The 12,250-nt window shown below is 44.1% G+C and overlaps 1 protein-coding gene across 2 annotated transcripts in view; it reads left to right on the top strand.

Annotated features, from left to right (window-relative positions):
- Positions 1 to 282: 282 nt before the first annotated feature.
- The window catches only part of NFATC1 (nuclear factor of activated T cells 1), a 147,347-nt gene continuing 135,379 nt past the window's right edge, over positions 283 to 12,250 (top strand). For both annotated transcript variants that reach the window (XM_024206820.2, XM_024206821.2), the window contains exon 1: positions 283 to 803. In XM_024206820.2, the coding sequence (XP_024062588.2) occupies positions 662 to 803 (142 nt within the window). In that variant the 5' untranslated portion in view covers positions 283 to 661. The remainder of the gene's footprint in view (positions 804 to 12,250) is intronic.

The following is a 12,250-nucleotide window of genomic DNA, read 5'->3' as shown; positions in this document are numbered from 1 at the left end:
TATGCTCCGATTAAACTAAGTCTTTGTGCAGCAGCAGCAGCAGCAGGAGCTGCTTCTTCAGCAGAATCAGAGGTAGGCGAGCGAGGGGGGCTCTGCTTGGACTTTTCTCCCTGGCACTGAAGCTTGAAGTCTCCTGCTGGCTCGTCGCGCGTGCAGCTGAGAGGAGCTGGCAGGCCCCGTGACATCACGGGACGCTGGGCGGGGAGAGGGGCTGGGACGGGAAGGCGGGGGGGGGGGTGTTTTCCAGCTTTAAAAAGGCAGCTGTCTCCGCGCAGCCCTGCGTCAGAGAGAGACTTACAGATTCTTCATGCTCACTGATCAAAATACACCCCCCTGCATAAGACCCCGGGAGACGGGAGGGAGGGAGAGAGACGAACTTCCCCGGGGCTCCCTAGCAGGGCTCGCCGCAGCGCTACTGCCTGGGTTATGCCCACTCGCTCGCCCTCTCCTCTCAGTGACATTGCCCTGGGGACAGCTGCTGCCATCTAACGTTTCCCTTTAGGGTTTGGCTTCCACTGTGGGAGGGGAGGGGGGTGACACACACCGCACCTCGGTTTCCAAGCAAGCCAGAGAGCGCGGGAAGCGGGGCGAAAGAAGCGAGAGGCAGCGAGAGGGATCCCCCTCCTCCCCACCCCACCTTCACCCCCTCCTTGCTGAGTGGATGCCAAGCCCTGGCCTTCCCACTTCCAAGCACTTTCTAGCCGGACCTCCGGATCCAGCTAGAGGGAGAGAAACTTTGGTGGCTTTGCAGCGCTCTTCCTGCCCCTTCAGCAGCAGCAGCAGCATGAAATCAGCAGAGGAAGGTAAAGACCTGGGGTTTTCAGAAGGGTTTTTGCATGCCCCGTTGTTTGCTCCTGCTTGGGATTTGCATTTTAGGGAGGAGGGTGGAAGAGTGTGGCCGGGACAGTGCCCGGGGCAGCTCGTGTCGCGGAGGAAGAGGACCGGCCGCTGCTGGCGCTGGCTGCAGTGATTGGGAAGCGGTGTCCCCCTGGTGTTTCCCCAAAGCAGCCTTGAGGTTTGAATGCGACTTTTTGCCAATAGGTGTCTCCTTTTCCTCTTGCGCTGCATGAACTTGGCCTTGGCTTCTGGATCCTTGAGCTGCAGGCGGCACAATAAAATACAATGGAGTGCTTTTTTGGTGGACCTGTCAGAATCACAGGCAGGGTCTGTTTAGATTTAACCCGAACAGAGCCATTTTTTACAGGTATTTTGTAGTTTGATTAATGCAGGCTCAGGGTGGAACAGTTCTCTGTCCAGCTGAAGGCATCCCAGGATACTGTGGAGTTAAAGTATGGCTGTGTGTTAATGTTTCGCGGAGTTATAGTGCGCAGAGCGAAGTTAGCTTGTTGAATCATTTTTAACCACTAACTTCTGACATGCAAATAGCACATTTGAAACGACAGTATTATGATTAAGTGCTATATGGTTTTCTGCTAGAATACACCCTATAACTAAAACCATGTGTAACCTTTCGAAAAATTAGAAAACCCTGTAAAAACAAAAAGTCTCAGGGTAATCTGAAACCTAATAATGATGATCCCTCCTCCAGGGTATCAAAACAAACAAACAAAAGCTCCAAAGTTCCTACTACGTTATTCTTTCATGCACACGAGGGGGAATATTTTCTCACACCTACTGTACCCTAATTCATAACATGCAATTACAGTACACATTATGCTATTCATGACAACTCATTTCCTTTTTTTTTTTCTGAATGCTCTTTCGGTACCCATAGTCCCAAAATGTTCTAAATGGGAAAATACATTAGCCACGTTAATAGGAAAAGATCTTGGGTGCAGGTCTTTTGAAATATTTTACTGTTAGCACATGTTTAGGGTTGCAAATAAGGTAACCTCTGACCCCTAATTGTTGTTTTTTTAAACCAAGGGCCTGATCCAGTGACTTAAATGGGAGTTCTAGTCCCAGGACATTTTCTCCCCTAAGTCATCGGGAACCCGTGGCACTCTCTACAATAATAAAACTATTGTTTTAAAGAATAGTATTACAATCAAAGCCTTTTGGTGGAATCACCATTCTTTTTGTTATGAATGACAGACTGTAGCACAGATAAGTCACTTTCCTCTCTTGGCAGGTGTCATGTACGTTTCAGCTTTCTGTTTTGGAATCAGTACAGTTACTGGGTTCAGTGTAGACTCAAGCCTTCAATCTTCAAAATGTGGGAGGGCGGTTGATATACGGCTCTTCGGTGTAATTAAAACCATCTTAAAAGGACATGGTGATTAAAAAGCTGATAGTGAAATTAGTCAATAGTGTTTATTCGAGCAGTTCTGAAGTATAGAACATGCTGCTTATTTTCTGAGTTTGCACAAGCATGCTAGGCTACTTTTCAGTGTCTACCTTTTCTGCACAGCTGGTTTCACTAGATTTCAATTGAAAGAATCCTTCCCGTACAATAACTACATGTGCTGCTGGATTATTGGACTCTGATACTGAAATCATTCAAACGCCTCTTTAGATGAAAGTTACGTATTGCAATATTAGTAGAGATTTCATGGCTTTTGCCTTCTTGAACTTTCAAATGCTGCATGCAGAGGACTTCCAAAATGTTTAACTTCAAAGACAGTTAATGTTCTAGTTTCAAAAAATAATCGCGAAGACAAAAAAGCAAAAACATAAATGGGGGGGGCAGTTAAAAAGGAGAGATTCCTCTTTATTTCTATGGTTTCCTGCTTAATTAAATAACTTTTCTGATTCCTGTGCTAAAATGTCACAAGCTATCTGCAATAATTCACTTTATTGTTGATATATTTTTCAAGGGGCTTAGAAATTAGGCCAACAGAAAGAATGATCTAATGCAGTAAATACATAGGGGAACTCTACAAGTAAAGACTGACTCTCTGCAAATTAAGGTTTACCACTGCCAAGTGGCAACAATCAAATATGTTATTTTAAACTTTAACTGTGAAGAAACTATCGCATCACTCTTAATGGGGGGGGGAAAGTTACTATATAAAGCCTTATGGATCAGTACAATGATGCTTTGGAATCTACCAAAGTGTGGAGGGCTGTGCGTTAAAACTAATCAAACATTACTGTTATTTAAAGCTGAAACTGTCTTTCAGACTGTGGTGAACACAACTGGGGCGAGAGTCTCAGCTAGTATTAATTGTTATTGCTCCATTGAAGTCAATGGGGTTATGACAATTTGCACCAGCTGAGGATCTGCCTCAAAGTCATTTTGGGGGGCGGAAAGAGTGTCGATGTAACCTTGCAACCATTCGCAGAGGGTTTTTTTCATAGAAATAGAACAGGTTTTCCCTTAAGTAATGAGGGTCTCCCTAGGTTAATGGCATTGTTTTAATCCAGGTTGTTAACACACAGGACACATTCACTCAATCTTAACGCATTCCATCACTTGAGTTCTGTATTCCTACACAGTTCTTCAGAGGCGATGTGCCAATCTCAACATTTCACCGGCGACACTAATATTTGTTGGATTGGCAAATCAAACTGTCTGTGAATAAATAGCGCCGAACCATCGATCAATATCGAAGGTACCAGGGTGTAGAAACAAAAATGAAAACGATTCAATAATAAATGTAGCGGATATTTTGTAATGAGTCTCCCTTCCTCCTCCCCCTCCTCGTGTATCATTGGCAGGGACTCAGATGGAGAACAAATATGTCCTGCTAATCACAAATAGTTTATTACTATTTCATGTGTTAAGGGAAGGTGAACCGGTCTGAAGTGATGGAAAACTAATCATTTGTAGGAATGATACTGACTTTATAGAATGTCTTCCCTTGGATCAGCAGTAATAACCTAATGAGTGACTATGAGCCCTTGGGGGTTTTGTTGGGTTTTTTGGTCAGGAAGTGCACTTCTAGTTTACCTGCGCTTTTAGCTATAATTCAGAACCCAAAGGCTACAAAATACAAACATTTGCTTGAGAACTATTTCTAAAACAGGGCAAACCAAAGCGAAGTGTAGCTGGGTAAAAAGAAAATGAAACTCGCAATATGTAGACTCAAGGAGAAGTTCTGCATAGGTTACCGGTTTGAGCGAAAAGTAGCAACGCCTAGAAAACCAACAGCCACAAAGCCCAGCACTTTCAACTCCTAAAGTTAGGCACCAAATCCATATTTAGGCAGCAATACCTGGCCTGATTTTCAGGCTCGTGCTGAGCATTCCCACGGAAGTCAATAGCAGCCATGGCTCTTCGGCCTCTTTGAAAATCAGACCACGGTCTGAGATGCCTGAATATGGATTTAGGTTGATAGTGCTGGCTGTAGAGGACAAAGAAAGAGAGTACATTTATTAGCCTCGGTGGAGAAGGCATTCCATTCTCCCACCATTTTCTTCTGCTCCCTCAAAACCTTTAAGCCAGGCACCTTAGTGATCCTGCTGTTCCAGAGGGTTGCTTTAAGTTGATGCCAAGGCCTTTTACATACTCCGGTGATTCAGCCTTGCAGCTTAGAACAAACAGCTGGGGGCAAAGAAATAATGGAAACCCTGCAAAGGCAAAGAAGGTTGGTACACAAGCATTACACAAGGTATTAGCAGTCTGTCCTGCCAATCGACTGCACAGATGTGCTATTCACAGCCACTACAGTCTGGTTCGCTCCAAATCCAATCCCCACTCAGCCTATCCCAATTCTGGAGTTGTAGGTGAAGACTGGGGAAATTTCAGTCATTAGCAATATCTATAACAATCAGACAATAAGTCAGAGACCACCACAAGTTCAACATCAGTTTAGTAAATTGCCTGAGGACAGATGTTGGCCAGCACTGTGTAAATCATAAGAGATAATTTGTAACTGCAGCACAACACTTTGTGATGGAAAGAAAAAAGCAGAATGAATTCTGATGCAAAAAAAATGTATTTTCTTGGCACTTTGTAATGGAGTTTTCAGCCATTAGCCTGGAAAATGGTATTCCCTGAGTTTATAAGGGAATGTCGTTTCCATAACTGCTTTAAAAATATTCCTTTGAAATCCAGCCTTAAAAATTCTGGGAGCTCAACAGTTTCATCTCAGTCCTGGCTTCTGGGGCGGTGAGGTCATTTGCATTTTGTAGTCTTTAAAACTGGCTCGTATAATCCGAAATAAATATATTCCCAAATAGAGAAGAACAACATTCTTGTAAAGTGTCACTTTTAAAACAAAACAGGGCAAAATACAGCAGACACCATTCAAAGAGCACTGCAACTTTTCTTGTCAGCTTTAAAGGAGGGGGAAATAACGACGTTTATATGAACCGCTAATTCGGGGAGGGGGGAGCATTGTGCTTCTCTTTCAGATTGTTTGACAATCTGCAAATTCCCCTCAGTATGAACTTGAAGACTTGACCAAGGGAATGTCTCCTTTCCCCCACCTTACGTGTACAATACAATAGATAATATTAAAAGTCCCGTTGTAATGTGTTTTTATGGCAGTTGGCACTAGTGGGTGCTGCAACTAAATGCAAAATATTATGGCTAGCCAAAAAAAAAAAAAAAAAAAAAAAAAGAGAGAGAGAGAGAAAAAGGCAACCCAGGGGCACTGCTGTGACCAGAAAACGACATTTAGCATGTAGCACAGCTTTGCACTGCAACGTGAAGTCCCCAACCCACACAGACTGGCAAGCTGAACTCCTCATCATGAGGGCCCATTATTAAGGTTTGTCAGTTAGCCAAGAAGAGAGAACTCCCCCCCACCCCCGTTTTGTAATCAGTGCGGTCCGGGAAACTTGAAACCGGTGGCAATTAAAATGTGTCTGCCAATGTGGTGGAGTGGAACAGAAACCCCTTCATTTCCCAGGTTCCTACTCCATGGCGGTTCCCCCATCCCGCAGTACAGCTACCCTCCAGCTTGTGAGCCTCTGCAGTTGTTTCGCTTTGTTCATGCTTTATTGAGACATAGATTTTTTTTTAAAGGAAGTTCAGGAACATTGCAAAAATGGAGGGAGGGGGAGAGGGCTAGAGAGAGAGAGAGAGAGTGTGTTCATCCTGGCGGTATTAGTAACCACATAAAGCGGCGGAGCAAAGCTCTGTCAGAAGCGCGCAGACACGTGTCCGTAGGAGGGGGAGGGAAGGGAGCGTGGGTTTCAGTTTTACGGTTCACGTTAGCAAAAAAAGGGGACAGAAAAGAGACTTCAGCAAGGGCAGCAAAACTGCCCGCGGCAATCGGGAGGTTAGCGAGGACCATCACTCAGTTTGACCCTCTCTGACTAATCAGCCCACCTGTCCAAGCCGCCTCTCTGGTGGGGAGCGGGGCAGGGGGGGTCTCTGTAACTCGCGCCGGGGGGTTATTTTAAAACAAGGAACTAGCGAGAGGCAGGCAGAGCAACTCGATTGTTTATATAAACCCGGAAACATCAACAACGAGAGAGGGAGGATCAGAGACACAGACAGGGAGACACAGACAGTGGGGAGGGTCACATTACAGCCCAGAAGCCGCCTGCAGCAGCCGGGTGACTGTACCTGCAGCAAGCAGCTCCGGCTGATTGAATTACACAGAAATTACAGAGGAGACCAGAGCCTGCTCACAGCCCCGGCGGCAGTTAACCCACAGCCGAGAGCGAGCGGCAGCCCATCGGCGCTAGCCCGTCCCCCGGTGTCCCAGCCCGAGACACAACAGGCAGAGCCTGAGAAAAGTTGCTCCTTGTCGCCCAGCTGGTGGGGTTGGCGGCTTGGGCGCCGCGGCCGTCTCCTGAGACATGACTGGCCTGGAGGAAGACCAAGAGTTTGATTTTGATTTTCTTTTCGAGTTTAACCAGGGCGATGATTGCACCGGTGGCAAAGGTTGGTACAGACTAGGCAGCAGCAGCACCCCTTTGCCGGGGCTCAGGGCTTCCCTAGTTGTAGAGCTCTGACGACGTGCTCCATGCTGCAGGTGGCGTGGTGCTGAGATGCTATATGGGGGCACGTAGGAGTGATCACAACGCGGGGCTGCCCCCTGGGAAGGAATAGGAAAAGTAGTGGCGTGCTTGGGGGGCCAGGCGGAGGCGGAAGGGGGTTTGTATGGTTCTGTCTCTTTGTCCTAAGAACAGTACTGCTCCTAACAACAGGAGGTGGAGGCACCCCAGTGCTGCTTTTGCCAGATCCTGCGGCCCCCTGGATCCTCAGCGGTGTTGGGAGGAGGAGGAGGGGGGCAGATAGAGGCTATAATGTTTGCAGGGAAGGGAGCGCTTTTGCATTTCTTGGTTTGGGAGCTGGGGTGGGGATGGAGAAAACATTCGACTTTTGAGGTGTACTTAGTCCCGAAAGAAAAATGTTATTTACTGAGTGTGCAATCTATTGAACAATCCTCGGTACAAACACAGAGGATGATTGTCTATAGGAGTTTACCATCCAAATGAGAGAGAAGCCTGTAATATTAGGACCCACGTCTGAATTTTAAATATTGTAGAGTTGGGGATGTTTGCATCTGGGGTTTTGGTTCCAACCTGTTAAAAAGAAGAGCTAGTGGTGAAATTCGGAGCTGAGTTTGGATTTCAAACCTCCCCCCCCCCCCGCTTCGGGGGCCAGGTGTGTTTTGATCTAGAATTTTGCTTCAGGCTTGTCTTTAGTTGGTGTTGAGTTAGACGGTACAGTTCAGACACCATGAGACACAGTGTGAGAGTCCAATGGCATTTTTTTCATCCTTGGGGCGAAACCTACTGTTTGGCACTGAAATTGGCATGTGGAGAGAAGAGTGTTGTCACTGCATCCCGAGGAGATGTCACTTGCCACTTTTTCAGTGCTGGAGTTGCTCCCAGTCACACGCAACTGGACCCTGTAATGGAATCTTGGAGACACCCATCCTCCACCTCCCTGAGCATCACTAGAGCTACATTCCAAAGTTTTGACTTTCAGTCAAAGCAACACTCCAAGTATAGTATTGCAGCTCTTCAGTGTGCAGGTTGAATGTGCTGCATTTGTATTACTTACACAGTGACCATCTATTGCCCTCTCCTCTGGGACGTGCATGATGTCCAAATGCATTAATTAATAATGTCACAATGTTTTGCAAATCTGGATGCCACAAGTTAGGCACCTAGGGCTGAGATTTGCAAAGGGACCCAAGGGAGTCAGGTGCCCATTGAATTCCCTTAGGCATCTTGAAAATATGGACTTAAGCAACTAAATAGAAATAGTCTGATCTTCAAAAATCCTCTTTCTTAGATGTCTGGCCAGTGTCTCTTGCTTTCATGCTCAGGGTCTAACTGATCACCAAATTTGCAGTCGGGAAGGAATTTTCTTCCAGATCAGAATAGCAGGGACCTGAGGGGAGGGGGAAGAGGGGGAGTGAGCTCCTTTCTCTTTGTGGATTGAATTCAGACAGTGTGCTAGAGACTGTACAAATATAGAGGCCTGCTTTCTATAGGAGCTTACCATCAAAATGAGAGAGGGAATGGATCATTTCCTAGGGCTTGTCAGGGCATATCCAACCTAATCAATTCCCTGCCATTGCAGGAGACTCAGGCATTGGTGGCCCCTTGGTCTCTCCTGTTTTGGGCCTGTGGACTCCTGAGGACTAAAATGCTTTAGTCTAACAAAAGTCATTGGGCTTAATATAGGAGTGCTTGAGTTAAATTTGATGGCCTGTGATGTGCAAAATGAGCAAATGGTCCCTTCTGGTCTTAAACTCTGTCAAGTCTGTGAAAAAGTGTTGAACAACCTTAGCTCCACTTGAAGTCCATGTGAGGTGCCAGTTTTTGTCACCCTTAAAACAAAAACAAAACAAAAAAACCTGTGTGTGTGCTCAACACTTTTCCAGAGGCAAACAGCACTTTGCAAGATCAGGCCCCTAAGGCTGTAGAAGGATTGAAACTTCTATGTTATAATTTAATTGGGGGGAGGAGAGAAGGGTAGTTCTATGTCACCATAAAGTGAAAAGTAGTATGCTTAGGAGTTGTCACAAAACAAGGGGTTCAGTTCCAATATTTGTTATACTACTGTGTGCTAAAACACAATGCAAGGCCCAATATTGTGCAGTGCCATAATTTCCATGTAAGTCAGTGGGAGTTGAGGGTTCTCTGCATGTCATCGCATTGGGTGCAGACTATTGAGCTAATTTCCAAAATGGCACCATCAAAGCTGTCACTATCCATCGTGAATTCACTCCACGTGTCAAAATCCAGATGAATTTTTTGTTGGACGTATACTACACATGCTCCATAGCCACTCAGAAATGTAATGCCTTGATTTTCTTTGTTGTTTCAAATTTTTCTTTTCAAAATACCTAAGTTGTTTGTGACTATTAGAACTTTATGCACCAAGCTTCACCTCCCAGGGAATTCTGGTGGCCAGATTGCTAAATAAATCAGGTTTATTATGGAATCCAAGACAAGTCCTTAATTATATTGGCATGAATGTCACCTATGGTGATCATAATAATTAATATGTCTTATTAAGATGCCACCATTTTGCTACTTTACCTTAACAAAATGGTGATAATTAAATTCTTAAAAAAATCTGCTTGGGTTCTACATGATGGACATGTGACAATTAACTTGTGGTGCTTAAAAGGTATGTTTCTCAAAAGTCTCCTTGTAGATGCATTTCACCAAGGCTTACTAGCTAGGTGGTATTATTATTATATATGCCCTTTTTGTTGCATTATGGGAGGAGACTTTTAACTAATTGATGAGAATGTTTTCTGACCACAGAAGGAAATGATTCCATGGCTATAATTTATTTATTAATAATTAATACAGTACTGCCTAGGGGACCCAACTGAGATCCAGGCCTCATTTTGCTAGGTGCTGTACAAATGCAGAGTAAGATGGTACCTTCCCAAATAACTTACACTCTAACTAGATAAGACAGATAAAGATGGGAGGGGAAACAGAGGCACAGAATGGCAAAGTGATTTGCCCAAGGTTGCACAGCAGGTCAGTGACAGAGCTGGGACTATAAAATAGCTGTCCTGAGTCTCAGTCCATTGCCTGCCAGCACTGGACCATGCTGCCTTTCATTAGATCCAAATCTATTTACAAATCACTCCCTGTCATTCAGATTATGGGTTGGTGTAGTACGAAATAACCTATTCTTAGGCATGAAATAAGGATTATTTTAAATAATGCAGGTTAACAAGATTTATTAATACAGAGGAAAGATTAGAGCCTTATCAGTTGCATGCTGCTAGGAAGAAAGAAGAGGATGACAAAATTACATACCCTTGTGAACGGTGACACTGGCCAGGTTTTTTTTTAATAGCATTTTTCTTAAGGTATCTCCTCCCTTCACGGTGTTTGTTTAAAGTGTCAAACTAGAATATATTCTGAATAGTCTTGTTTCATCTGTAACATGTTCTAGGGTAATGTAGTGAACCTCTCTTGGTAAATAGCCAGTTTCCTAAGGCTAAGTAGAAAGTGATTCAAATAGGTGTTGAACACATTAATGGTGCCTGACATGATATAAATCAGTATAAACATCTCAGAGTTACTATCAAATAGCTAAAATATATTAATTTTATGTAAATATAGTCTTTCTTTGAATCATTCACATTAAGAAATCTGAACACTGTTTAGCTGGATAATGGCATCAAATTGAGTAGGGTTGATAAACAAAAGGAACGGAGTAAGCTCCTGCACTGGTGCAACAAGCTCAGAAGCTCATTTGCATATTCAGTGCTACTGAGGATTGGGTCATGTTGGGAATAACAGCTATGGAAATTAACAAAGCTTTTCCGGATCTCAGCATGCAAGGTAAGGCATGATCACTGCCTGGGGTGTTTGCCTCTGGAGAGGGAAGGAAACAAACACTGTGTGTGAAAGGGCTCCTATTGTAGGGAAGCCTTACTTCCAATATTACCATCATTCAGGAATGAAGACGGTACCTCTTCCATAACAAAATCCTTAAAAGGCTGGTGAACATTAGAGCTAGTTGTAGTTTTAATTCAGGAATTAAACTGAAAGCAAAGGATCATCTGAACTCAAAATGCAGGGGCTATTTTAGGAAGGCTTTGTTTTCTTTTCCCAATATGGGGCTAGATAGTGTGTAAGGGTACTGGCCTGCGGGAGGGGTGATCCAGAGCTGTCTCAACTCCAAAAGGAGCTCAGAAAGACACCGGTGAGTTGTGCCCACAGCATCGTCTCTTAATGGGGTGGAGGATGCATTGCCTTTGGTGGCCAGCTAGCTTTGCTGTCTTGTGTGAAGGGGAAGGCTACGGCTGCAGCCCCACAAAGGCACTAGCGTGGAGCAGTATGGTAGGTATTCCTGGCTCCTGCACAGAGATATTGTGGGTGAGAGAGAGGCTGTGTGCAACCTTACCTCATTTCCTTCCTCCAAGTCCCAATCAAAAGTGCACCATGTGAGAGCAAGTACAATGTAGCCCTTTATAGTCCAATAGACAGAGGCCCCTGATTTTTAAAGGCATTTAGGCATTATGTTGCTCAGCATTGCAACACCTGACTGATTTAAGAGTCTAAATGTTATTTGCAAAAGGGATTTAAGCATTTGGGATAGCCTAGTCAATGGGGTCTTGGCTAGTAAATCCCAAAATTCCTCTTGTAAATTACATTTAGCTCCTAAATCAGTTAAGTGTGGTAATGTTGAGTGCCACAATGCCTAAATACTTTTAAAAATTGGGGCCTAAGGCATATGAAGTTCATGTGACTCACTAATGGTCATTCAGTAAGCCAAATGGTATTGATTCAAATTGAATTGTTTGATGATCTCTGACTCTCCTAGATTTCTGCACCAACTGTGTAACTGTGCCAGCACTTCAAAATGTGTATTGTAATTAATGTTATGAAATTGATAAAATACAGGTGAAGAGAGAGAACACAGTCAGTGCTTAAATGATAAGAGGATTATTGGATATTATTTATTAATGGAATTCCAGTGTATTTCATCACCGTGTGAATCCTTTACCTGGTCTCTGCTGGCTTGTCCCAGAAACCAGAGTAGGTCAATAGACTTGTTCTATTCCAAAATCGAGTTGTTAACTGGAACCAGTTGGAAACGTACCATAGTGGAACTTCTAGTTGTATGTGATTTCAGTGCAATGTATTTGATCATGTTGTTCATATTATATTCTCTCCACCCTGGTTTTTTAACTATTATTTATTTTCTCTTTGGGGACCATGGCTCACTTACACCAAGTGCAAGTTTCTGTCTGCAATATCACTGCAGTCTTTCAGCTCTGTGGTTTGAAGGCAGAATTCTGCTTTTAAGATTTGTATCCAAGACTGTTAAGAAGAGTGCCTTGGAGATACAGAAACTCAATTTCCCCAGAGATGATTTGCCTTGTTGTGCCACCAAAATACCAACATTTTCAAAAGTACCAGCCTCCAGTATTTGAACTACTTTGCATGTCTGTGT

This window comes from Terrapene carolina, unplaced genomic scaffold, assembly GCF_002925995.2.
Source record: "Terrapene carolina triunguis isolate 2854851 unplaced genomic scaffold, T_m_triunguis-2.0 Scaffold58, whole genome shotgun sequence".
NCBI classification, from domain to species: domain Eukaryota; kingdom Metazoa; phylum Chordata; order Testudines; family Emydidae; genus Terrapene; species Terrapene triunguis.
This window is presented reverse-complemented; position numbering and strand designations above follow the sequence as displayed.